We start from the raw sequence: 27,686 nt of genomic DNA on the forward strand, positions 1-27,686 counted from the left end.
AAAATTAGACAATTAACACACTGTATATAATCACTTCTAAGCCTTTACATGTAACTGTTAAAAAGATACTGTAAGGACAGTAAGAATCCTTTCAATTGGTCAATTATTTGATTATTGCTGTACAAATAATCTATTAGTAGCTGAACGAGGTCAAGTTAGCCATACCATATAAATAGTGATTTCTCCCAGTCGACCTTCAAGTTTACACATACAGTCTGACAAAAATGGCGTTAAAGCGAATCACAAAGGTAGGTTTTGGTAATTTTAGAACTCTCTGTAATCTGGTGATCAAAAATCAATCAATGTGTGTATGATTGTAGACATGGATGTATTGTACCATCGGTTCACAACCGATAACTGAATACTAAACGATACTCTTCTCAGAATTTGGAATGAAGGGAGCTGTTGTACTTCCGTGTCTAAATTCGTTAGAATTTGAACGACTATCCAATATTTTTTTAATGATAATGGCGAATCGTACGCAATTATGATAGCTATTACAGATGAAATATTAGGAAAATTTCACCGGAAGTCTACTATGTGAGATTCATGGTTTAAAAATTACATTCAATCATGGATGTGTCACCGTACCGGTGACAAAGTCATGCATACTCCGGGTGCACACTACTGCATGACGGAAAGAACAGTCAGCCGACCTACATCACATTTTCCGAACCACTTTATTAGTTTATGTGCATGTCGAAATTGTATTTGGCATTGAATTTTTGTGATTATGTTGTCACGAATAGAACCCCCTTGTCAGCACCATACACGATCACATTGTTCACTTTACAAATATGTAGCATGTGACTTGTGATGGTGAATGTCAGATATGTGTATTCGGTACTATTCCATCCATTGCTCGCAAAAAGTACCTTAACGGCTTATGTAGAAAAGCAACACACCCTAGTACCCATGTCAGTTTAAACTAATTGTCTAAACCCAAAATTACGAATGTTAAATACGTTCCTTTCATTTTCACAATATTTGTAATGAAAATTAAAATTTGGTGGATGGGAGTTGAGGGTAGTGGCTTTGTTTACAAAAGAATTTTTTTTACCTTTTCCAGGATGTGGATTTTAAACTACAGTGATCAATCAAGTGCGATACAAAAATCTACACTTTCAGTTTCACAGTCTGAAAACTATCCCTGTATATATTTATGCTGTAGAATTTAAGTGGCATGCAATAGTATATGTTCTAGTTTCTGTGATTTTGTACTCCCATTCATTTCAGCTGTAGAGGGCAGACTGTGCATGCATGCTTTATGTAAATAAGGACATCTATGAAAAGTTTGGAGACTACATTTTGATTTTATAAAGTTGTTGCCTTTTGTGAATCAAAACCTTTTTTTTTTAAATTGATACTAAGACTATGTATAATAATCTAATTCATTATTTATATTGCAGGAATTACAAGATCTTGGACGTGACCCTCCTGCACAATGTTCAGCTGGCCCAGTTGGAGATGATTGTAAGTTGGTAATAGTAGTAAACTAAGTGACTGCCCTAGATAGTCTAGTCTAGTTGCTATATGTTTGGCTTGATTTTCTACAAAGCTTCTCTCCACTGTCTAGTAAAATGCCTTTATGTAGCATATCATTCCATTTTACCACCACCACCAACAGCAGTAGTTGAATTAACCCTCTTTCGGTCAAATCATTGGCCTGTGTAGCCTAGTCTTGTAAGTTATAGACATTCATAACATGACATATCTAACAGTCTAAGCATAGCCAAAATCATTTTTGGCAGAGTCACGCTCAAATCCGGTTAACCAATCAAGCCAGTGTATGTGAAATTGGTTATTTGGGGGTTCACATATTATCAAACTTAGCCAGCTCTGCACACCTTTCAGTGGTTTAAGAGAACGAAAGTGTTCCTTCAGAAATATATACAGGATGTTGTCTATGATATGAAAAATACATGTAGTAAAATTGAGTGATCATTTTGACTTAAAAGTCTCATTTGATTGTTTTCAGATTTCCATTGGCAGGCTACTATCATGGGACCTGTAAGTATACAGCAATTATAACCTATAGTTGACTGCCTACCTGTTATCACTGAGTCATATATGTCAATGCACTGTTAGACATCCCAAACTACTACTGTCTGAATCATTACTGCCTTCTTGTTCTAAACCTTTTTATGCCATTTAAAATTATTTTGGTATTTTGATGTTTTATTGATATCATTTTTAGCACAACTGAACTGATAGGATTCAGTAGTGCTGTAGGCATCGAGTGGTGTCTGTCTGTCTGTCTGTGTGTGTGTGTGTGTGTGTGTGTGTGTGTGTGTGTGTGTGTGTGTGTGTGTGTGTGTGTGTGTGTGTGTGTGTGTGGACGACTTAACCTCAAAAACTGCCAGACCGATTGCCTTGGTATTTGGTAAGGACATTACTTTTGATGTCTAGTTGGGAAAATAAGCAAAATGATTGCATCACACTTGATCTGAGTCAAAAAATGTCATTTTTGGTCCAAAAACTTAAACTCAAAAACTGCTGGGCAGATTGGTCAGAAATTTGGTGGGAACATTCTTAGGGGTATGTAGATTAAGATTTGTTCATGACATGATGATTCCCTCAATTATATGCAAATTAGGGCTAAAAATTTGGTCAAAAACTTATCTCAAAAAGTACTTGGTCAGTGAGACTGAAATTTGGTGAGATGTTTCTAGAAGTGTTATTCTGCAGATTTTGCTCTAAACATTTTGATGCAATTGGCTCTAGCAACCATAACCATGCCCTCAGCAACAATCAAATGCCAGTATATTTTGCTAAAATAACATCATCTGGTTGGCAGGTGAGTAACCATTCAAAAATGTATGCAAATATCCATAGCAACCATGACCATGCCCATAGTAACAGCCAAGCGATTGTGTATTTCACAAAGATAACAGGGATTCATAGACAAGTGAAATAACATTCAAAAAATGTATGTATATATGCCTAGCAACAAGTCCACTCCCATAGCAACAGTCAAATGATCGCTTATATTGCAAAGATAACCATATGGATTAAGACTAGTGAATAAACATTCAAAAAAATTATGTAAGTGTGCCTAGCATCAAGACCATGCCATAGCAACAGCCAAATGATGATGTATATCGCAAAGATAACATCAGAGAGTCATAGATGTCACAAGTGAACGAACATTCGAAAAATGTATGCAGATATGTGTAGTGACATGACCTCGCCCATAGCAACAGCCAAATGATTGCACACATTGCAAAGATAACAACAGGGCTGGATAGGCAACTGGTTAATCATTCAGCAAGTGAACACATATACCTAGCATGGGTCAGCATGTGGATAAACATTTTAAAAAACTGTACAGTTGTGCTGCAACGCCATTGGCGCTATTTTATATATGAAATTACACACAAAAAGAAAAAATATTTGTGGAAATTTTGACATTGATCATACAAATTCATATTTGCCCACTATTGCTGCAAGAATAATTAATAGATAAAGACCTCACTGAAGTGCATGCACTCATGTCATTTGTGAGCTTTCTAGTGAGACTTTGGCCTTCACCTCTATGTTCAAGGTCAATTGACCCAAAATATTCTAAGTGTTCATCTATACCTCTGATATGCATGGATTGGTTTCAAACAAACTTGGCACAGCTGTCAGATACTGTAGATACTGTCATTATGCACATCCCTTTATTTTGTGACCTTCACAGTAATGACCAAATGGTGGCCATATTTATGGATTTATTATTATTTATTTGTTTATTTATTTTAATTAATTTATTTTTTTTTTTTTTGGGGGGGGGGGGAGGGGGACATATGTTTCTGATGAAGACTTGTGACTTGTAAAGTTTTGTGATGTAGACTGGTTAAAGTAGCTTTCTGTGACTCCCTGGACGTCACCTATAGGACAAAATCAGTATCACATTTGTTCCCCTTAAAAAGCATTGACTTTATTTTCACGTGCTGGTTTTTGTATGTTGTTGATGACATGTCAACAGTGTTTTGGTTTCATCTGTATGTATGTATGTATGTATGTATGTGTGTGTGTATGTATGTATGTGTGTGTGTGTGTATGTGAGTGTATGTATGTGTATGTATGTATGTATGTATGTATGTATGTATGGATGGTATGTATGTATGTATGTATGTATGTATGTATGTATGTATGTATGTATGTATGTATGTATGTATGTATGTATGTATGTATGTATGTATGTATGTATGTATGTATGTATGTATGTATGTATGTATGTATGTATGTATGTATGTATGTATGTATGTATGTATGTATGTATGTATGTATGTATGTATGTATGTATGTATGTATGTATGTATGTATGTATGTATGTATGTATGTATGTATGTATGTATGTGACCATGTATGTATTTGTGTGTGTATGTATGTGACCATGTATGTATTTGTGTGTGTGTGTGTGTCTGTATGTGCATGTACCCATGTGACTCATCCACCAAAATTTGAAATGACACATATCATAAATTATATATAGGAAACATAAATATTTTATACTTTAATTATAGTGTAAGTCTAAAAGATAACTCTTAAAATCCTTGACTGAAATAAGAAATGGGGATGCAGAAACATATCATAAACAGTAGTGTACACAAAGATTGGAAGTGAATTTTAATAAATGTGTATCAGTAGTCTGTCTGTAGCTTCCAATCTCTTCCTATGTCTGGCTCAATGAGGTCGTTAGGTGAAATTTCAAATTCAAACAAAACCACTCACACAGTTGTTACCATCATGTCTTTGTTAATCAATCACTAAATTCTGCCCAATGATGAATTAGTGTTTATTGGGGCAGTTACATAATGTCCAAATATGGTATATTTGTCCACTCAGGATGCTACTTATACACTATTTACTGTCAACCTAACAGTTGGAGGTTTACTGATTTGCATGAAAGGCTTGTGATTCACAATTTCTCATTTAGCTAGACAGGGTGAAGAGATCTTTTAGGCCATGGATAGCCGCTAGACTAGTATGAATTAATGAATAGTAAAGTCTAAATGCAAATTACATATAGTCAGTCACTAAAATTAGAACTGATCAAATACACAAACAGTAGAAAACACAACAATTGTTAGTGATTTCAACCAGGTAAATTTTAATGTGAATGCTAGACTAAAATTAGAAATGATCAAATACGCAAACAGTAGAATACACAATAATTGTTAGTGCAAATCTTAATGTGAATACTACACATAGATCAGTAACTAAAATAAGAAATGATCAAACATATACAAACAGTAGAGTGCTGAGTAGACAGTCCTGTTGTGTTGTTGTTGTTTCAGTGTATTTAGAGAGGCACATGTGTTTCTAGGGAGTCGTTTTTGCTGCATACTTAACCATCGGCAATTGACTGAACTCAAACCTGGTATTAAGATATAACACATATTACAATTCGATGATGTAATTTATTCTACCTTGGAAAAAAAATATCAAGAAAATTCATACTATGCAATCAACTCAAAATGCCAGAAGACAATTGTGATGTAATAGAAGGCAGCCATTGTCATTAACATTACACTAGTGTAGTTTGAATGATGTTCCATGCAAGTATTTTCACTTGAGTCAAGATGGTTTATAACCTCAGCTTGTGACATTTTAATAAACATCATAGTCTAAATACAGATACCATGCTTAGATCAGTCAAATGATATTCTACATAGTTCTGAATTCTTTTCCATGAGAAATTTTATTAAACTAAATGTTGGATTTTTCTATCTTTTGTCTTGTTAGCCGGAGAGTCCATATCAGGGTGGTGTGTTCTTTCTAGCTATTCATTTCCCAACAGATTATCCTTTTAAACCTCCCAAGGTAAGTAAAACAAAGTAATCTACATATCAAGCTTATGAGAGAAATGACAACAAAGATGGCTAACAGTGCTCCATCATGTTTTAGATGTTTATTAGTCTATGTGCCCTGGACTACTGCTAATTTGGTAGTCTAGGTACATTGTTTAGTAGTCTAGGTCAGGTCCCCAGGACTACTACTAATCAAGTTTGGTAGTTTACATACAATGTTTAGTAATCTATGTGTCCTTGACTTCTGCCTGTTTGGTAGTCTAGAAACATTGTTTAGTAGTGACTAGTCTATGTGTCATGAACTACTGCTAATTTGGTAGTCTAGATAGATACATTGTCTATGTGCCCCGACTTTTTCAAAAGGACAAATTAACCGCAGTTTAAATGCTCCCACAAATTCTTACATAGCAAAATTTAAACTGCAGCAGACATGTTTCAGACTGAAGACCTGTTAAAAAATGTATGAAAACATGTTTACGTACCTTTACTTGTAAAACACTCATCTTTGCATGTCTCTAATTCCTATTTTGTTGTGTTTGTTTTCAGGTATCGTTTACAACTCGGATATATCATCCAAATATAAATAGTAACGGTAGTATTTGTTTGGATATTTTGCGATCACAATGGTCACCTGCATTAACAATATCTAAAGGTGAGTACAGCTAGTACTGGCCCAATATAGGGATTTGTACATGAGAATTGAATGATAATCTGCCTGGCTTGTAGAAGCTAGTTTTTGTCTCAATCTGAGGCACAAGCTATGTCCATATTAGGGTTCTGTTGTTTTCCATCACATATTTAGTGGAGTTTATATGCTGGAAAATTTATATTTATTTGTTATTCATAATAAGATTGCCAAAGTCTGTGAGCATCTTATAAAAATTTTGATTTAGATGAGATACCATATACCAGTTTTACTTTTTTTGGTGTTGGCAAGTTATCGTGCATATTCCTATTTGAAACTACAGCAAGATTGTATCCATATATTGATGTTTGTAATAAAGACATTTATTTTGTAAGATATATCGAAACTAATTTTTTTGTTTCTTTTTTTCCACCCACAGTGTTACTTTCAATTTGTTCACTATTGTGTGATCCTAATCCGGACGATCCACTCGTTCCAGAAATAGCACGTATATACAAAACAGACCGGCCCAGGTACAATTCACTTGCAAGAGAATGGACGAGTAAATACGCGATGTGACAAGTCTTTGGGTGTGGACGCAACATCATCAACTTTTTTCTTTCTACTGAAACCTGTTCTGGCAAACTTTGTGACTCCCTGCTTGCTTCCTGGTGTATACATTTTCACAATGCCCCCCCCCCCCCCCCCCCCCTCTCATTTAGTGCTTCATTTTAGGTTGATATTAATGGGGAAAAATTTGTATTGCTGAATTTTTGTGTGTAATGCATAAATAATAGTAAGTATAGATAGGCACTGTCATATAGCCAAGGACATTTACTAGTAGTTCGTTGGTCTCGCTTAGAACATGGCGCCTCTTGTTGATCATCTATCAACTGTTTTGACCTGTGATTTCATATAATGAATAGTGAACTCTTACAAAATGAAACCAGTTTTGTATGAAAATTTCACATAAATTAAGCTGTTGTTATTTTCAAGGGAAAACCATGAAAACTTAAATGGTGATGTTCTTGGTTGTGGTCGTGGTTGTTTTGGGATTTGTAGGTTAGATGACATTCATACTACATGCATTGATTAATTGGATTGCTGACATGAATGCAGGGTGATATACTGACGTAATTGCAAGGGTTACTGTAAACTGTCATACTCTCAAAATTCTGCACATTTTGAATTGAATCGAATTGAAATTTCATACATCAGAAAAGAACTATATACACAATCTATAAGAGCAACAGGATAAACATTTGAGAGTTTTCAACTATAGCTGTTTCACAGAGATTATAACCCATAACACCAAAGTAAAGTGTTTTTTCTATAGGTACCACAATCGTTTATAGCATCCATATCAAATGTAAAAGTATATTGTTTCATTTGCCAATTGACCACATCAGAAAGGCCACATGCTAGGCTTGTAAATAAACCAATTGAAACAGTATCCTTTATGCTTGATATGAATGCTATAAACGAGTGTAGCACATAGACAAATTGCTTTACTTCAGTGTTACCCGTTGTAATTTTAGATATTGTTTGTAATGTAATTTGGTTACGAAACTTTGTTAACAACTACATGTTTTATATTTTGCTTTGTGTTTTCAGAACTAAAGTGAACATTTGTCTGGGATGGAAATGTTCAGGTTTACAGTTTCTTGTTCAATTCAAAGAAAAGTATGATAGTCATGTGATAGTCACATGGTAGGCACTCATAGTCACATGGTAGGCACATGATTCTAGATAAACAGTGATAACTAAGATAGGATGATTTATCAACTCTAAGATACAGTACGTGCCAAAAATATTAAGATGTTTGAACCAGTACATATTAATGTCGTTATTGTAATGTGGCTGGTCATAGAGATATGCCTTCAAGTTTGTTCTAAATGCTGTACTATGTGTAAACCAAGCTGTCAATGCAAATCTTTGTCTCATTAAACAGAAAATAGGATACAAATGTCAAAGAAAAACAGTCAAAAAGAGCTATTCTCCCATCACCATGACAACTTGGTAAATACTTTAATTGTAGAATTTGTTGATCAAACATCAGAATTTCTCATCTTCTGACATGACTGTTACAACTCCAAAAAAATAATCTCAGTGAACTGTATATTTGAAGGCAACAGCCAGTCAGACTTATTTCTGCCTTTAGTACACATGTATTGATTACTGCTATCAATTTCTATATGAATTTGGGTGATAAAATAGGATCTTTGTAACTTATTCAACTTTTGAAATCTTGTAAAGAAGCGGTACTGCACTTGACATGTGTTGGGCCATTTTTGGGATTTCCTGCAAAGGTTTATGGGAAAACCTCTGGTGATGAGATCACAACAATCTCTTTGTCTTGACACTCTTGCATAGGTTGATGGGAAACCCCTGGTGTACATCAACTTGTAGGGAAGAGGGTACAGTTTGTAATTAGTCACCTAGCTGACTTAGTTATGCTTGATAAAATGTAGTTGTAATGCAAGAGAGTTTGATTCAAGTTGGCTGATATGTGTGAGGGCGCCCTACCATGGTGTACCATGCAGAATATTAAATGAAACATTCCTCTTGAACAGTATTTGAGGAGTTTTGATGTTTGATTAAGAAGTTTATGTTTGAAACATTCATCAAATTGTACTGGTGATGTGAGAATGTTAACTGATATAAGCAATTGTAAAATTCATGGTCTTTTTTACTCTTTAAAGGAACAGTGCAGTACAGCAAACTCTGTGATAGTGTAAAATACTTATTTAGTTAATTGCTAAGACAAAGTACAAATGCAAGTACGCTAAACCTTCATTTTATTTAGTATAAGATTATACTCCTGAGGAATGTCTGTGGAAAAGTGAACATTTTGATTTTGAAACAAAAACAGATTTTACCCATCCACAGTAAAACTTCACACATTAGGTGTTGTTTTGTTTTGTTTTTATAAAGTACTATGTTTATATTGTAGATTTGAATCTAAGTACTGTGTCTGTTTCAACTTTGACCTTGTATTATATCAGTTTCCTATACACTTGAATAGTAGCTTTTCGAAAAGTGGCTATTATCTTAAGATATGCCCACCCCACTCCCGATCAAGCATTTTGAATCTTATGTCGAGCAAATAAGACTATTTTGAGAACAATGCTTTTAAGGTGACTGATATACAGATATAGAAGCACGGAGTTTAAAAGATTCAGTTTTTGTCGATAATATATATATGTTTCCCTACTTATGATGCATCTATATTTAGTGATATGATAATACTTGTACTTGTACATCTAACAATCCGTGTTAATTGTGTAATTTTGTACCAATGACACTTGGTATACACTGTAAGGTACGTCTTGTCATGCTGCCCTCACAGGCCTGATCTATCCAAAGGGTTTGACCGATGTGTGAGGGCGCCCTGTCATGGGGGTACCTTACAGATTCACTTGTACATTATAGTACAGTTAGGCATTTTTCAGTACTGGTACACCTACCAAACATACCATTGAAGCACAGTTAGGTATTTTGCAGTACACAGTATTGGTACTTGTGTCACAGGTACTTGGCAGCATAGTTAGGCTTTTAACTACTGCCCAAGTGTACTTGGAAACACATTTTTTTTCAGACCAATATCATATGTATAATAATTATGACATGTTTTTTTTCTTCTTTTTGCAGTGTTTGTGAATGGGTAGTATTCTATTCTTTGTTTTTATGCCGTTCATTTACATTATTGGGTTTATTTTAAATATAGAGTATAAACAAAGTTAAACTTTCCCCACAGATTTTAAACTCAATGTGACTATTTAAGTTGAATGAAAATGAAATTTTCGATAAAAAAAAGTGTAAAATTATTAGTGTGTAAGTAATACCAGGGAATCTAGATGCTGCATAGTAGTAGTATGTGGGATGCTGCCATATATATCATTGTGTTCATAATGTCCAAATTTTTATGTGCGTTTGTTTTTAAAAGTCATTCACTGTGGCAACCTTTTTAAAAATCTTCATAGAAATTGTGTGCTCCAGGAAGCATGTTTTTGGTTTTTTTGCAAATCAAAGTGATAATTCTGAATTTGTTGTAGTGTACAATTGCTGTTTACCCCCAACAATGTATGACCAATGACCAAATGAATGTCAGTAGATAGTCACAGGCTCTATGCCAACCAGCTATGACTTTCTGTCAAACTAGGCAAAATTTGAATAGGCTGTGCATTGGTTTTGCTAAGGTTGGTAAGTAGGTAAAATGTACCTTAGTTTCACAGTCACTGTACTAGGGTTCCCTACCAGTGTTTTTGTTAAGGGTAGTCAGTAGGTAAAATCTACCTGAGTTCCCCAGTCATTTTACCAGGGTTCCCTACCAGTGTTTTTGTTAAGGGCAGTAAGTAGGTAAAGTCTACCTGAGTTCTCCAGTCATTTTACCAAGGTTCCTAACCAGTGTTTTTGTTAAGGGCGGTAAGAAGGTAAAATCTTTACAACTTCCCAAGTCATTTTACAGGGTTCCCCACCAAAATTATGATACAAGATAGGGAAATTTAAGTTTTACCTGACTGGGTGTTTCTGTTTCCACAGTTTCCAACCTTAGCTAAAACCAGTGATCAGCCACACTACCATTAGATTGCTAATTGTGAGCTACTATTGAATATCAAATTGTGCATTTATAATATTTCCACATCCAAGGTAAATGAAGGGGGTGTACAAACACTACAACAAATACAGAGATATTTTATACTCACCTCAGAACTCAACTCCATGGTAACCAAGGAAGCCTGTGAAATAAAACATCATTTTTTGTTCAACCAGTGTGTATTTTAACAAAGTTTGTTGAGGACTTTTTTAGTGACCCCTGTAGTAGATATTATAATTGGGGCATTTTGATTTTGAAGTCATTACTTCATGTTTTAACATTTTGATGTGCATCAGTAAAAAAAAAACATCTTAGTTTTGCTGCATTTTTAAGAAAAAATGTCATTTGTAAAAATGGCTTATTAGGGTTAGGAGTTTTCAATAGAAAAATGCAACTTTTCCATCCCTACAAATTACTCGTACAAAAATCAGAGTCCAAAATACCTAGTTAATTAATACAAATGAAAGGATAGACTTTCTCACCTGCTGTTATTCACTGATGAGTATAAAAACTCAAGTTTTATATTATCTAGAATACCAATGATTGAAATATAGTACATATATGCCGTCTTATTTTACAGCAACCATGGCATAATTGTACTTTGTTATAGAGGAGAAATTTCAACAAAACTGTAGCAGTGTATTAAGAAAACATAAAATTGTTTATTTTGTAAGTGTTGTACCCAGGTATCAAACTCATTTCGTCAAAATTGTGAAGACAAATACATCGTGGTGATGGAAGGGCTGTAATACTTTCATGTTTGCTAATATTATCTGTCAGGATCAAATGTGTGTACATGTCAGTCACACAATGTTGCATTTTGTCATGCAAGCTATTTTTAACATCTTATCTCATCTATGTATGGCCCCTATAAATGTAGGAGTAAAAGTAAAAACATTTTTTTCACAAATGTGTAAAAACAAGTTGTGTCCAGAAAGCATTTCTGTGTAGTGATGTAATTGATTGGAACATACTAAAAAATCATAATATGTTGGAATGAAAGATAAAAAAAGTTATAATGAAAGCTGAGTAAGTTGGATTGAAAGAGTGAAAGTTGAATAAGTTGGCTAAGTAAGTGTACATGGATGAATGCAAGCTTAAAGTGACCACATATGGATGAGGATTGGGTATCAATTTTAGATTTCTAATTTATGAAACAATTTTATTATGGTTTCCTACTTGAAAAATCAATGTGAAACAATATTGACAAAGTCTGTGTTTGTAACTCAATAAATTGCAGAAGATTAATAAATGTGTAAAATCGTTGTTATTGTACGTACAATAACAAACTGTGTGTTCATTTCTTAGCTTTTTGCAAAGAATTGAGTTAAAAACAGACTTAGACAGTGTTGTGTCACATTGATTTCTAATGTAGGAAGCCATGATAAAATTGTTTTATGAATTAGAAATCTAAAATAAATACCCAATCCTCATCCATACGACCATTTTAATAGCTTTTATTTTTGAGGTAGCCGCATACTACATTTATTTCTTCAGAGGTTTATAGAAACTCAATTCTGACTCTAGACATAAATCTACCAAACCGTTGAGTTTACATACAGTTTCTTTGATACATCAAAATTCTCATACATAGTTAAAACTTTGAGAATTAATTATTTATGTATCAATTGTTTCAGTTTTACTCTAAAGATCATGCATTCTTTGCAATTAATTCCAGTTTCTATATCTGGTCGTGTCAACTCTTGCAAATCAATGCTAGATTGTGTTTTTAATAGTCTAGTTCCTATACAGTATCTTTACGATTTATACCTTCACTCACTGTGGTTACCACAGTTGGCATCCACACTAATTTTGTAATCATTGGAACTATGTCTTTAATTAAAATCAAAAGGGAGCCTATAGTCTTTTGCTACTTTCAGAATCTAAGTTTTAAAAAAATGTGTTCCCTTTTACTTTGGACTCTGTAAAAAGTATTGTTGAATCGTTCGTATTAATGATCATTTTCTACAAGCTAACGACCGTACACAAGGCGTCATATCCGAATATATACATGTATATCATTGTGAAATGCTGACAAGACATTCTTATCACTCCTCAAATAAGATTAAAACTCAGAAGAAAAAAGAAATTCGATATTGTCCATTAAATATAATTTCAGAAAGTAACAGGGATAAATCATAGCGAACAAATGTACTGGACAGAGTTGATCAAAGTACAGTTTCTTTCAATTTTAATACAGTGTATATTGTATGTTGACCGTTACGTGTTCAATCGATCCCCAAAATATGTTGAAGAGGGCGCCCTTGCGAACACAGCCTATGATGATTTCCAACTTCTAGCAAATATTTTCCATCACTGAATATGCGCGCTATCAAAGACATGAAAGTGAGTGAGTGAAAAATCGCATCCATGTACAAATGCAAATTATATTAATATTGTTGTGTATTCTGTATCGATAAACTATCCGTTTATACGTTTGCAAAATAAATCAAAGGACAGTGACCGCCATACTCATGAATAATTAATAGTGACATCACAACTATTCTCGCAATATACAAAATGGCGTTAAAACGGCTAAACAAGGTAAGGGATATTTTTTGGGAAAAGAAAGCCTCATGATTTACAATCGAGGGAGAAACAATACCATACCCATAATGATTGTTTTGTGTATTTATGTCACAATAATCGGCTGGGGAGGCCTACAAGAAACGTTTTTATGAAGTCAATGTCTTTGTAGTGATGGTCGGCGACAACAGATAACTTGGATTTCACTTCCGTATTGCATGTCATGCTTAAACAGGAGAGACAATCGTATGTTCTGCCTTCCAGATCCTTGAAATAACAACACTAGATGAGAGGGGAAACTTTCTAGTTACGATTAATGTTTTTGTTATCAAAAACTCACAAAGAACTTTCTGTCGAAAAAACTGGCCAATGACCTTACGTTTTAGTGATGACGTTCGTTCCAAAACTTCGTACCATGGCAGGAAGGTAGAAATTATACTCCATAGCATTGCGGAACAAACTTCGACATAATCCCGTCAACGAATACGTCCCATGGCATTGTTTCAGAAAAGATGATGTCGAATATTAGTTCGCATCGATCAGAATGAAGATGGAAACAAACCCACATTTTGCAGGGCGGTGGTACATGATGGTGGGACTAATGGCTAGTTTATTGTAACAATGTTACATAATATCAATAAAACACTATTTTTAGAAACAATTTCAACAGTGCTATCGACTGCTATTGTGGTATACAAACCATTTTCATACATATTTGGCTCAGATCAAATGATTACACCTCCAGTAAATAAAATTTAACCCTCTGACATGTTTAGGTAAAATGTAATTCGAAGGTTTATTCATTCTGTTTGTCTCTGTACTGAATACTTGTAAAACTGAAGGTTAGATTTAATCCCAACCCTGAAAATAGTGAAATGTTTTTGTTTTGTTTTTTATTTAACTATTAAAGGAATTGGGAAGGCATTTTACTGTGTCCAAGGGGAGGGTATCTTACTAGGTATTACTATTGGGGGAGGGTTTTACTGTGGACTAGAGGAAGGTTTTGTGCTGTGGACCTGGTGAGGGTGCTAGTAATAGTATATGGAAAGGTATTTATTGTAAATTAACCCAAGGGAGGGTATTTTAGTATGGACTTCTTAGGAATAGGTATTTTTCTGTAGACAAGGGGACAGTACTGTGGACTAGGAGAGGGTTTTATTCTGTGGACCAGGGGAGGTTATTCTACGAGGTACTAGTGGAGGTTATTTTACTGTGGATTTGGGGAGTTTTTAATGTCAGATGTCATGGGGGTGGTTGTTATCGCACGTTAGTCCAAAAACAGCAAATTTTACAAACTTGAAATGGTATGGTGTGTTCATGTGATTTCATATACATGGAACAATCACACACTCATTTACATATATACAGGCATGCAAAACAATAGAATCTACAATGCAGATACCGCTATTATGTGCACATACAGTGACACAGATGTAATAAACTGGTACGTACCTACACACACATTTATCTAATAATGTTCTAATCTTCATTCTGTTAACCAGGAATACCAAGACCTTAAAAGAGACCCCCCAGCACAGTGTTCAGCTGGTCCAGTTGGGGAAGATCGTAAGTGACTTTTTCTGAGTTCTAACTTATAACACATATACAGATTACAATCTCATACCACAAATTTTAGTGATTTTAGTTACAATGGGAATTTTTGCTTTGTAATCTTTACAGAAGGGTTACTTAAATGTTTAATGATTTAATTCTCTCTTTTTTCCCCCAGTTTTCCATTGGCAAGCAAGTATAATGGGTCCAGTAAGTAGAACCTTTGATTATTTGATTGTTATGAATGTATTTACAGAAAAATTACTTGTCATCCATATATAAAAAAGTTTTGGAATTTTTAGGATGAAATGTGGTTAAATTGACTACTAGACATACAACTAACTGTTATGTCACCGTTTTTTGTAAAGAAACAGTGAAAATTAAAATGCAAATTAAAAAAAAAGGTCAACTGTGTGTGATTGATTATCAATGTATTTTGTGTTCTCTTTTCAGTCGGATAGTCCCTATAATGGTGGTCTGTTTTTCCTGACTGTACATTTCCCAACAGATTATCCATTTAAACCACCAAAGGTAAGAATCAATTACATTATATATTTATCAGGACAGACATTGTGTACATTAAGGAAATAAACATTATAAGCATACTGCTAAACAGATAATCATACACCTACCTACCTACCTACCTACCTACCTACCTACCTACCTACCTACCCACCCACCCACCTACCTACACACCTACCTACACACCTACCTATGCACCTACCTACATACATACACACACACACATACACATAAACACATACATACATACATACATACATACATACATACATACATACACACACATACACATAAACACATACATACATACATACATACATACATACATACATACATACATACATACATACATACATACTTGCACATGCACAAACATACATTTTATATATTTTATAACACAAAAATACAAATACATATACATATACAAACATACACATGAAAACACAAATACAATTTATTTCATGAGCAAATTCAATTTCTACTTTGTGCATTTGTATGTTGTGAAGATGTTTAATATTTTTATGTTCCAAGCTACAACGAAGCTACACATGTCAAAGAAGTTTGTGACTTTAGGGTCAAAAGGTCATAATGCACTTTTCCATTCTTTACTTTACAGGTGGCCTTCACAACAAAGATATATCACCCAAATATAAATGCTAATGGAAGTATTTGTCTTGATATTCTACGTTCTCAGTGGTCTCCTGCATTAACAGTTTCAAAAGGTTAGTAAAACTACTGTCATCGGCTAGCCTGTTATGTGGTCCTCCTTGGCAAATTCAAGATGCCGTGGCAACAATGTTATAGAAAAATACAATATATCGTATATATAAAGACATACAGAAATCAAATTAGAGTGATAAAATGTACACATGACTAGACCCACAATTATAAAAAGAGGAAGGACTCCGATATTATATATTATGTTCTTTAGTTTATTCCATAGAAAAGATTTGACATGGCTTTTAAAACTTTGTTTTTTACGACATCGTTTCACTGAGAATGGAAGACTATTCCAAAGACCAATGCCTGAAGGCGAATGAACTCGTATCTATGCCACAGGGGTTTGGGATTGGCCATATTTGTTTACAAATATTTATTTTTTGTTTACTGTTTACTTTTGCTTTTATTTTTGTTATTAAATATCTTTTCCCTTCCTTGTGATAAACTAATGATTTGAAAAGGTGGTGTTGTGTTTTTTTTTCTAAATCATTTTTAACTGTTCTTTGTTGGTGTACTAAACCAGCTTTACTATGACTACCTTATTTATGAGTGAGTTTTATGGAGCGCCCTCAACTGGTGATCCTTCCTTGGCGCCATGCACCACGTAAAAAGGACAATAGAGGAAGCTCATGTTGGTTTCCTGTATAATACCTGGTTACTTACATATGCAGAATGAATATTGATATATTCACATGGCCATGTGTACGCTGATTACATACCATGTGTGCATGGTGCACAGACAAGGAAGAAACTTTCTTGTCTGTGGTTTGCGCAATCGAAGCCCCTCATGCTCAGCTAGCTTGACAAGGCTGCATTTTAACATGTAAACCTACATTGTTTGGAAGTGGGGGGGTGGGGGGTGGGGGGGTGGGGGGGTGGGTGGGATTTGTAAATGTTCATTTCATTCTGTGTGCATTGAAATCATATTGAGGATTTTTGATCTGAAATAAAAATCAGAAATGTGAAAATGAACGATCTGTTCTGTGTACCTACTTCGTGCAAGCTCTCCATCGCAAGATCCTAGAATGTACATTGTATTTCACGCAACCGTTATAATATAAAAAAATGTATTAAATGTATTTCGTACTCACTCCCCAGAATCGTGGAATCCTAGAATGTATTTCGTGCACCCACAGAATGTAAACATGTATTAAATGTATTTTGTGGAAGTTTTCTGGCCGACTGCCTGCCGCCGATCCTAGAATGTATTTTGCACAATGATAGAGTGTAAAAAAATGTAAATGTATTTCGTGGAAGCTCCACAGAACATCTCCCATTCCTAGAATGTATTTCATGCAGCCACAAAATGGAAAAGTGGGTATTTGTATTTCGTGCAAGCTTTCTGGATGACCACCCGTCACCGATCCTAGAATGTACTTCGCGCAGTCAACCGAGATTGTATGGAAAGTGTAGTCTATGCAACATCGTTACACATGAAACAATCGGTAGCTGTTTCCTTTCAAAAAGCCACAGGGACTTGCAACATAGCATTACTATAGATAATGAAATGTTATACTTAGTCAAAACAAATGTTGATATCAAATCTGCAAACACAAACTTGTGTAGGTTGGGTGACTTATTAGTTAACGCATGAGAGAGATACACTATACCTTACTTGTCTCACAATTTTTGTTAAATATGTTAAGTTTTAAAATGACACTGCCCCCGTTAAAGAGTAGTGCTGAGATGATGAAGCCTGTAAAGATTTCCACCAAGAGATTCTAGAACTATAATATACAGGCAATCAATGGTAGGTAATAATAGTGTACAGTTTAGATTGTATCATTTTGCCATTCTCCATACCCACATTTTAGTCAAGCTCAACAATCATAGATATAGTCGTTTTTCACAAATTGTTATTTTGTATGGTTGTACACGAAGTAAGACTTGGTGATACAACACACTCACTCCAGGGACATTATGATCTGAAAACGGCATCAAAAGTCCACCTCCTTCATGCAATCAGTCATCAGGTTCGCTAGGTGTTAACAGCTCATTACAATAATTTATAATGGCTCAGACCTCTATAGTGGTCAGAGATAATGGTAAACACAGACATTCATCAGTACACATCACCCGTGATCAAACTCCTCATGATTATTACCTCATTTGAAATATAGACATGATTTTTCAAGCAAAAATGGCTAAATTTTCATGGATTGGAGCAACCATGAATGTCTGATTGATATTACATGTAGTAGATTTTGTATTTTGCCAACATATCAAGCATGGCCGTCCATCTCGACCAGCGTTGGCTTCCTTCCTTGTTCTCTTTACGTGGTAAGTTGGGATGAGAAAGGGGCGCTCAGTAGAACTAACTCATAAATAATATAATAAGGTAATCATAGTAAAGCTGGTTTATTAAAACCAACAACAAAGAACAGTTAAAAATGATTTAGAAAAAAAACACAACACCAGCTTTTCAAATCATTACTTTATTACATGGTAGGGAAAATTTTTTTTTAATGTAAAAGTAAACACAAAATAAATATTTGTAAACAAATATGGCTAATCCCAATCCCTGTGCCTATACCACTGACTTTGAAGTCAGTTTTGTTGAGACTTGTTAATTTTCCTATTTTTTTCTATCTCCACAGTCTTGTTATCTATTTGTGCATTGATGTGTGATCCCAATCCAGATGACCCTCTTGTACCTGATATAGCTCGTCTTTACAAATCTGACCGTAAAAAGTTCACCGACAATGCAAAAGATTGGGTTCGTCGTTACGCCATGTGATCATGGACATAATCAGGGTAAAACCTACACTAACAGGGATTATAAAATTATGTTAAATCAACAAACATCATACTAATATTCATTATGATATAAAAGTGGGCTTCCTATCACAACCCAATATTGTAAAAATGCTCTCTAACTTTATGAAATATGTTAATTTGGAGTAGATTCTGAAAAAAGTAGAGAACGACAGTATTTATTTTATATGAAACTCACTTTTTTAATCTTAGTGTGAATGTCAAACATTTTGGTAATTTATTTCTTGTACAGTGAGTATACATACTGGAGTAAATTACAACAAACAGACAAGCATGCTGTGTGTGAACTCACTGTACAATAGATATACATTTTAACCAACTTAAGGAGTTACATTTTGTCCCCTCTAACATAAAGCCAATTTTTGTTGCCGATTAACCATTGGGTGCATCCCATAATTTTTTCCTTTCACCTGACCTCTGAACTTTGATATTTCATTCGACAATCTCAAATACAGGATAATTTCAGCAGAAAGTTTGTTGGTATTCATATTTTGTAATCACAAATTGATAATTGTACTTTGCCAATCTTGAGGTGTATTACTGCAGCTCTAATATGGGTGTTTGTGACTAAGGGTCAGATAGTAATCTGTCTAACATGAGGAGAGCAGATAATATACATTTTGATTCGAACGCACAAACAACCAAATTTGAGCTATGACAGATTGTGATTACATGCCGAGTGAACCTTTGTAAGATTAGGGATCAAAGTAATATACTTCTTGTGTATTGCCAATATATAAGCTTCACTTGCCAGGAAACTATCCGGGATGCTCCTATCAGAATCAATGGCAGAGTAGTATTATGTATATTGAGGCATATGTTAGACACATGAATAACTTATTTAGTGGGTTTAGCAAATTAACTGACCTAAAACACAGGGTACATCAGTGACATCATGACTCCTAAAATATCCTAGTCTGCTTTCTGCATTTGCTCTCACCTCCTTAACTGTTGTCTTATTAGCTCAGAATGATACTACCAGTAACTCCTATATGAACTTAGTAATGCGATTTGAAAATATTCTCATAAGCAGTTTGGTGACTGTGAAAAGAAGTCTATGCTTTAGAATAAGATTTTAAGCAAATCTACAGTTTTGATGCAAACTATTAATGAAAGAATTCTTACTAATATGTGTAGGAACTATGTTAGACCTAGCTCAAACGTTTATGTCACTAAAAACTTGTATGTATGAAATTTGTTGTTGCATACTGCATAGTATGTCTTTTCATCACTTTGCTAAAATCTCATGTTATTTAGACACAGAAGTAGTCAACTATTTTGAAGTTAGAGTACCTCGTCATCGTTTCTAAAAATGTAAGTTTTTGTAAAGTTTTCTATACATGTGAATTTTAGTTTGAATATGGTGTACATTGTTCGATATACTAACTAAAACACGATGAAAGTGAGGTTTTTAAAATACCTGGACAATTGTGAAAATAACCGACCACTAGTGATTATGCATCACTTTCTGTCACCCCAGTGAGATTATTTATCAGGCCAATATTTTTAGACTGATATTACCACTGAACATGTAATTTACTACCCTCTCCATATCAATATTACTCTAGTAATTGAGTCATTGGTTTTTTACGATAGACACAAACTAAAACTATTGTCACAACATGTTGATACAACAGTGATAAGCTATTAAATGGACATTCGTTTAATTATAGTCTCAGTAGGGAGTTCCAACTTCCATGAACTTGTAATGTAGTGCTTTGGGACTTCCATGTTTACACTATCTTGATCACAAGGTGATTAGAATCGCTCAACAACATAGGAACTGAAATCACCCACTTGTGTAATCTACCACATTGAAGAACAATAGATTTAGTTTGTGCCTATCTTAGAAAACCGAAGGCTGGATAGCCAGTGTCGTAACTTGAGAAGTACACATTGGATCCAAAAAACGGAAAACAGTTTTGGAAAGTGAGAAAACAGCGAACATTTCCCCTGATGAGGCACTGTAACTTAACACACTTGTTGATTTCTTTCAAACATTTATTATAATTTCATACATTGCATCCAAATATTTTGTCCCATTAATGCTGTCAGTCATTTTGAAAGGAATGTGAAACCACTGTCTACACTTTGTAGCAATGATTTCACTTGTAGACTCTTTCACAAGAGTGGGAAAGTACAGTTTGACTTTGTGAGAATGACAATTAATCAAATATATCTTGACTGTCATCTTTCGCATTTACCTAGGATATAACATTTAATATTTTCGTTCTAGTAGTTGTTTAATTTTTTTTTTTCAAAATTGTAAACATTGAGAGAAAATTAATGATGGTGTCAGGGGGGCTACAAAAAAGTCGCCATTTCTTTATGAGAGCAACATTTTGTACTTTGTTTTCCTATGAAATGTACAAGTCTTTACAGCTGACTGTAAATAAATAATAACAATTATTTATACGAGTGATAATGATTGTTTTCCTTTGTTCATATGTACATACATGCATCCATATACATGTACATACAGACACACAAACACCCACACACACATACATACATACATACATACATACATACATACATACATACATGCATACATGCATACATACATACATACATACATACATACATGCATGCATACATACATACATACATACATACATACATACATACATACATCCAACCATATACACACACCCACACCCATGCACGCACACATGCACACACACACACACACGCATCCATATACATAGACACACACCCACGCATGGACACACACACACACACACACACACATGTACATCCATAGACACACACACCCACACCCATGCACGCACACACACACACACACACATCCATCCATATACATACAGACACACACACACACACGTACATCCATATACATACACACACACACACCCACCCATCTGTCCATCCATATATGCGTCATACCACCAACCCATCCTACCATCAACATACAACCAGACCAGATCACAGCTATTTTCATACATTTACTTCATGTACTTTTATTTAGGAAAGAAATTCATAAAGGCTAATTTGTACAAAGCAGCAGTCCACAACTGTGAAAAGACACAATTCATACTATACAACAAGCCCATCATGAAACAAAAAAGGAATATAAATAAATAAAATGTGATTTATAACAAACCATCACAATTAGCGATAGGAATTAATAATAACTTAGTCTTAATAGCGTATCCATGGTAATAATTGCAATTTTGGAATTTCATTTTATTTGCTGGTTCGAAAAATCAATTTACTATTTTAAAAAATTTGAAATTCTTAGCCACAACTGCTCTTTATTCACACTAGTATTTCAAGTCTTGTCCCCCTGTAGGGGAAGGTGAAGGACTTATGATTACGAAACATGTCTTTTTTGGTTCAAAATAAAGAAGACCATCCCTAAATAGCCTGTACAAACCCCTTGCACATATAGAATACATGGTGTTATGTGGGGAGATGCGCGATGATGCATTTTGGAAATGGCAACAGGGTTATTTTGTATTTCGACCCTGTCTACCTTTTACCATTTCTATTTAATAATAACACTACCAACTTATGAACCTCTGTTACCATTCTAACTTGAAAAAATATTTGTTCACTGTTGTGAAAAAAATTCATGGTTTGTTCTTCACAGATATTGCAGTTATAATAACATTTTCTAAATTATTTGTATTAAGCCTTAAGCAACAAAAAATGGCAGTAGTAAAATGAAAATTGTAAAATCAAATACATTTTATAAACAGTACAATATGTGTATGTCACATAAAGGTGCTTTCCGAACAACCTTCACTGTGATTGTGTGTACAATACAATGAAAGCAGCAATAATGGGACTTGACAAAGTGTTTTTTAGAAATGGACATGGTTGATAAGAACTTGCGATAAAAATATCCCTACAGTTTTGGAATCCAAAATGTAAAACTAAAACAATGTCTGATGTCTGATATTTTGTAATCATTTCCACAGTGAGAAATGACACATGGTATAATTGTTATTTTTGGAAGAATATTTGAACACAAAGATTGCTATCAACTGTTATTATCTAAAACCACTCATCAACACATTCTCTTGTAGCAGCTTGATTTCATTGTAGCTACCATGGTCTAGGGACTTTTTGGGGGTTAGGTGCAGTGGTCAAGTACAACCCGCAAAAAAACACCAGTGCATTTACTTGCTTGTGGTACATAAGAATGAGACGAGGCTCATGTAAAGACTTACAATGTAATTAGTACCGGTAACTTATCAAAGTATAAACACTGTAGAAGCTTAGATCCAATAACTCTGTTTACTGATAGAATGCTGCAAGTTATATCATAAAGTATGACTGTTAGTGTTACATTATAACTTCCACAGATATAAACAAACTGATAAAAGCGTAATGGGAACCTACATCAGAGGCACTCCCTGTTGTTTTTGTATCAGATGCGTTTTTTCCCCATTTTGTCTTTGCGTGAACTCTCTTCTTGGCTCACTTCATTCAAGTAAACGCACTGGTGTTTTTTTCATGGGTTGTAATAAATATGATTTATATCACTCTATTTTTGAACAATTATGACTTTCACAACAAGTCAACTGGTTAGGTTACTAACAAGCAATATCATGGTGATATTACAAAATCATACCATACCAATGACAACACTCCACATCTCTCAATGATTACTGGGAGTTGACATTTTGATCAGCACCCCTAAGTCACACAAGTGGATTCAAAGAGCACCCCTAAGTGACATACCACAGTCTAGGTAAATAACTGTAGTACAAAACATGGTTAGACAATAAAAGCTAGTTACAAGCATGTCTATACAGACAAGTCCAAGTTTACTAAAATATACATCCTGGTCAGTTAGTATAACCAGAATGTTCTGTCTTGTTACACTTTCACTATGTAAAATAGTGTTCTTACAAATTTCAACGACAAATTTTTAATTTAAAGTTCTGAGAACATAGAATATAATGATTCATCCAGTAAGTCATATTTCAGACACATTGTTACATCTTTGATCTTTTTTTTTCATAGTTATACGCTCAAAATATAGTACCAAATATACATATATTTGATTACAAATGAGCTGAGTCCGTAGTATAGAAAGTTTATTGAATACAGCTGCAATTCTGAATGCGTGTTATTGCTTCTACTGCAGCTGTTTGTCAGAGATATACATAAATATATATATATATTATCATAATTTATGATGACTGTAATGATAACGCATAACATAGATTGCACTTTATAGTTGAACTATTTCAGAAGATATTGATAAATTTTTGAAATATTTCAATGCAGTATAAGTAAAGGAAATACACTGTAACGTGGTATTAATAGCCTGTCTACTGCGCTGTTGAGATTCATTGTTAGCTGGTCATACCTCGTAGCCCTTGGTCCTAGCCCTTGCGTTGTTAATGCGAGGGCTAGGAGGTATGACCAGTCTCCTAGCCATCAATCTTAGCCCTCGCATCAACAATGCGATTGCTAGGATCGAGGGCTAGGAGGTACCACAAGCTAATGATGTATCTAAACACCTCAGTAGACAGGCTATGGTATTAACTGCAATCCAGGTCCCTACATTTTTTTCATATGACATAAAGGGAGATTTGGTCATGCAGATGTAGACTGCTACTAGATAAGACGCATAGTTGAGCCTATAGGAATGGTTTGACACTAGAGGGCGCCCACATATCCTGTAGCCATGGTCGTTCACAAGGTGTTCACTCATTGCAAAGAAATGTCATAACACCAGCAGGAAGAAGCTCACACATCCTATAGCAGTGTTCATTTTCTAGTGGGTGTCCATACATTGTGCAGAAACAAGGTGTTGATGTCAGATAGCTAACACTCTTTTAGCAGTGCTTGTTCACAAGGCAGTGCTCATACAGTGTGTAGAAATGTCTTGATGTCAGAGAGCAAATTCATTCTATAGCAGCTTTCATTCACTTGAAGTGCTTATACACTGTGTAGAATTCCTTGATATCGGATGAAGCTCACTTGTTTCATTGTGATGTCAAAACACGAGGACAGTAAATACATATCCTATAGCAGTGTTTGTTTACCAGGTATAGCTTATGCATTGTGTATGGACATCTTGGCATCCAACTGAGCTAACAGTAACATCCTGCCAAAGGAGGATGATTACACATCTGCTTACACATCCCACAGCTCTGATCATATCCTATAGCAGTTGCTCACATATCTTGTAGTAATATTTCATGACAGGTGGTGCTCACACATCATGTAGCAGTGTTCAAACATTAGTAGTAGTTCACATATCTTGTGATAATGTCAACACCAGGTGGCGCTCACACATCCTGCAGTGGTTGACCACACATCTTGTAATAGGGTATCAAGAGAAGTCAGCCAGGAGAAGTTGGTCGGTAATGGAAACTAATATACTATTATTGTATGTCCACTATAAAAACATTAAGTTGGTTCATAGCAATATATTGGCAGAGACAAGATACAGGTCAAGACAGTTTGTGTGATTTTTGTAAAGACAGCTCTGCCAAAAGTGACAACAAATCATTAGATGTTCACTTGATATAGCTACTTAGATACATTCTGGATAGTTCACATTATTACTTACTTAACACTTTAATGACTTGGTTTCTGTAACTCTTAGTCTATGTAATTACACCCTGTATATAGAGTGTCAGGCTTTGAAGGTTAATATTATTAAGTAATAACAGTTGGTCAGTTCGTAACTGACCGAGTTCTACTACTGGCCGACTTTGCAACAGGTTGAGTTCTCTTGTATTCTATAGTATGCTAACACAATGTGGTGCTAACACATCTTGGTCATACCGTATGGTGGTTGCTCACATTATCATGCAGTAATAAATCAACATCATGTGATGGTTATACATCTTGTATAAGTGTTGTGTCTGTAGGAAAATTCCACTCTTCAGATTTCATTCATGCAAGAATGATGGTGCAATGAGATGCAAATCATTATGCAAATCACTGTTGGTATCAGTCATAATCAGTCACAAACATTGTCAGCAAATAATAAGTATTCCTGCCAAAAATCATAACTCCAGTAAATTTAATTCAAAGCATAAAAATCATCATTGTTGACACTATCCCTACCAGTTATGTCCTATCCTATATCTTTTGTCAACATCATTTCAACAAAGACTGCCTTGTATATCAACTAATGAAAACAGAATACACATCATTCTATTAGCAGGCAAAAAGTCTACAGAACAAAACCTACTCACCCCTAAATTGCCTTCACTTTAGTATGCACCTATTCACACAGACCATCCCATTTAGAAATGCAGGGGGGTTGGGGGTCCTTAAAGTCTTCTGTCCTATTTACAGTATCTCAACACAGAGAAAATGTACAAGTTGGTTTCCCATCAAAGTTTTCCATGAACACTATTAAAACTTTCATGTAAAAAGCTGCTAAGATTTATAGCCCCCTGGAAAGAAGTTTAAAGTTTGATCAGGTATATTTACAATGCCCTAATCTGTGGTCTAATACTGTACAGGAGAAGTTAAGGTCAAAGGTCAAGGTGCTGGGTAGTTTAGGTGAGAGGTGTCCGAGGATGCCAGTGGAGGAGATTTACGGAGAAGCCTGGTACAACGTAGTCACTGAGATTTCTATATCAGAAACATTAACTTATGTATTGCATATATCTGCTATACACATGGTTTCAAACTGTATGGGCTCGATTCCAGCATCATGTAGCATGCTAGCGATGTAACATTAGCACATATCTGCTATACGCATAGTTTCAAACTGATAGGGCTGGACACTACGAGTTTCCATATCGGCTAAAAAAAGGAAATCTCAGGTGACAATGTGCATCCTTGTGGCAGAGGGACCTCGTTCACATGTTACACAGTTAGTTTTAACTACTCATTTCTCCGTACATGACATGTGCATAACCATAAAATCTGAAAAATCCCATATGATTCATTGATAACGAGTATGACCTACTTTCTACATGACATCCCTGTTAACTAATGTAATATAGTTACATATACTGGCAGTTGTCTACACTTTTAAATATAGACATAAGATTATTCCAGAAGTTGACCCTTCTCTTTAACAAATCCATATCAGATGTGTTTTTGCCTTTCAAAGGGAAACGATACCTTATGAATTCACATTGCTTAATAACAATTTGGATGTTAAACATGATGGATTGGTTTCATTCACTTTCAGTTATCAGTATGGAGTTGGCATTGAACCGGAAGTGATGTGTGGGCCTTGCTAGGCAACTTCCAATAAATGTGTTGTCCACTGTTTCTGTTATTGTTAAAGGTATGAAATTTGCTAAAGTGAAGGGTGTGATTGGACGTTACATTTTTATCAAAGTTTACATCAATCCTCATCAAATGGTAAATGATAAAACAAACGTTTCCAAATATGTCATTTGTAAATCAGAATTTTTTAGTACGAAAGCTGAGAAGGTATGATAAACTTGTTTTTATATGCATTCTACTATTGTTGGGTGCCAAATGGTGAAATTAGAGGTCTACTATGGCTGTTGAGGGCAGTATACAGTCACTAAAAATGTATGGTATTCGCGGGTGCTATAAACAGTAATTGAAGTTATGCCATAGAGGGCGCTACATACTAAAAATGGTCTGT

General features: G+C 34.8%; 2 protein-coding genes across 2 annotated transcripts; both read left to right on the top strand.

Moving 5' to 3' along the window:
* The first annotated feature begins 85 nt into the window (after positions 1 to 85).
* LOC144452356 (ubiquitin-conjugating enzyme E2 2) lies at positions 86 to 11,943 on the top strand. The gene is made up of 6 exons (XM_078143446.1): positions 86 to 248; positions 1,410 to 1,473; positions 1,979 to 2,010; positions 5,734 to 5,811; positions 6,345 to 6,450; positions 6,863 to 11,943. The coding sequence occupies exons 1-6, from the start codon at positions 225 to 227 to the stop codon at positions 7,000 to 7,002; spliced, it is 444 nt and encodes a 147-aa protein (XP_077999572.1). The 5' UTR covers positions 86 to 224; the 3' UTR covers positions 7,003 to 11,943.
* A 1,593-nt stretch (positions 11,944 to 13,536) lies between these two features.
* On the top strand, positions 13,537 to 21,527 carry LOC144451981 (ubiquitin-conjugating enzyme E2-17 kDa-like). Its single transcript, XM_078142926.1, has 6 exons — positions 13,537 to 13,564; positions 15,049 to 15,112; positions 15,276 to 15,307; positions 15,551 to 15,628; positions 16,236 to 16,341; positions 18,937 to 21,527. Exons 1-6 carry the CDS (start codon positions 13,541 to 13,543, stop codon positions 19,074 to 19,076), a joined length of 444 nt encoding a protein of 147 aa, XP_077999052.1. The 5' UTR covers positions 13,537 to 13,540; the 3' UTR covers positions 19,077 to 21,527.
* The last annotated feature ends 6,159 nt before the right edge of the window (positions 21,528 to 27,686 follow it).

The sequence above is a fragment of the Glandiceps talaboti genome, chromosome 22 (genome assembly GCF_964340395.1).
Source record: "Glandiceps talaboti chromosome 22, keGlaTala1.1, whole genome shotgun sequence".
Taxonomy (NCBI): domain Eukaryota; kingdom Metazoa; phylum Hemichordata; class Enteropneusta; family Spengelidae; genus Glandiceps; species Glandiceps talaboti.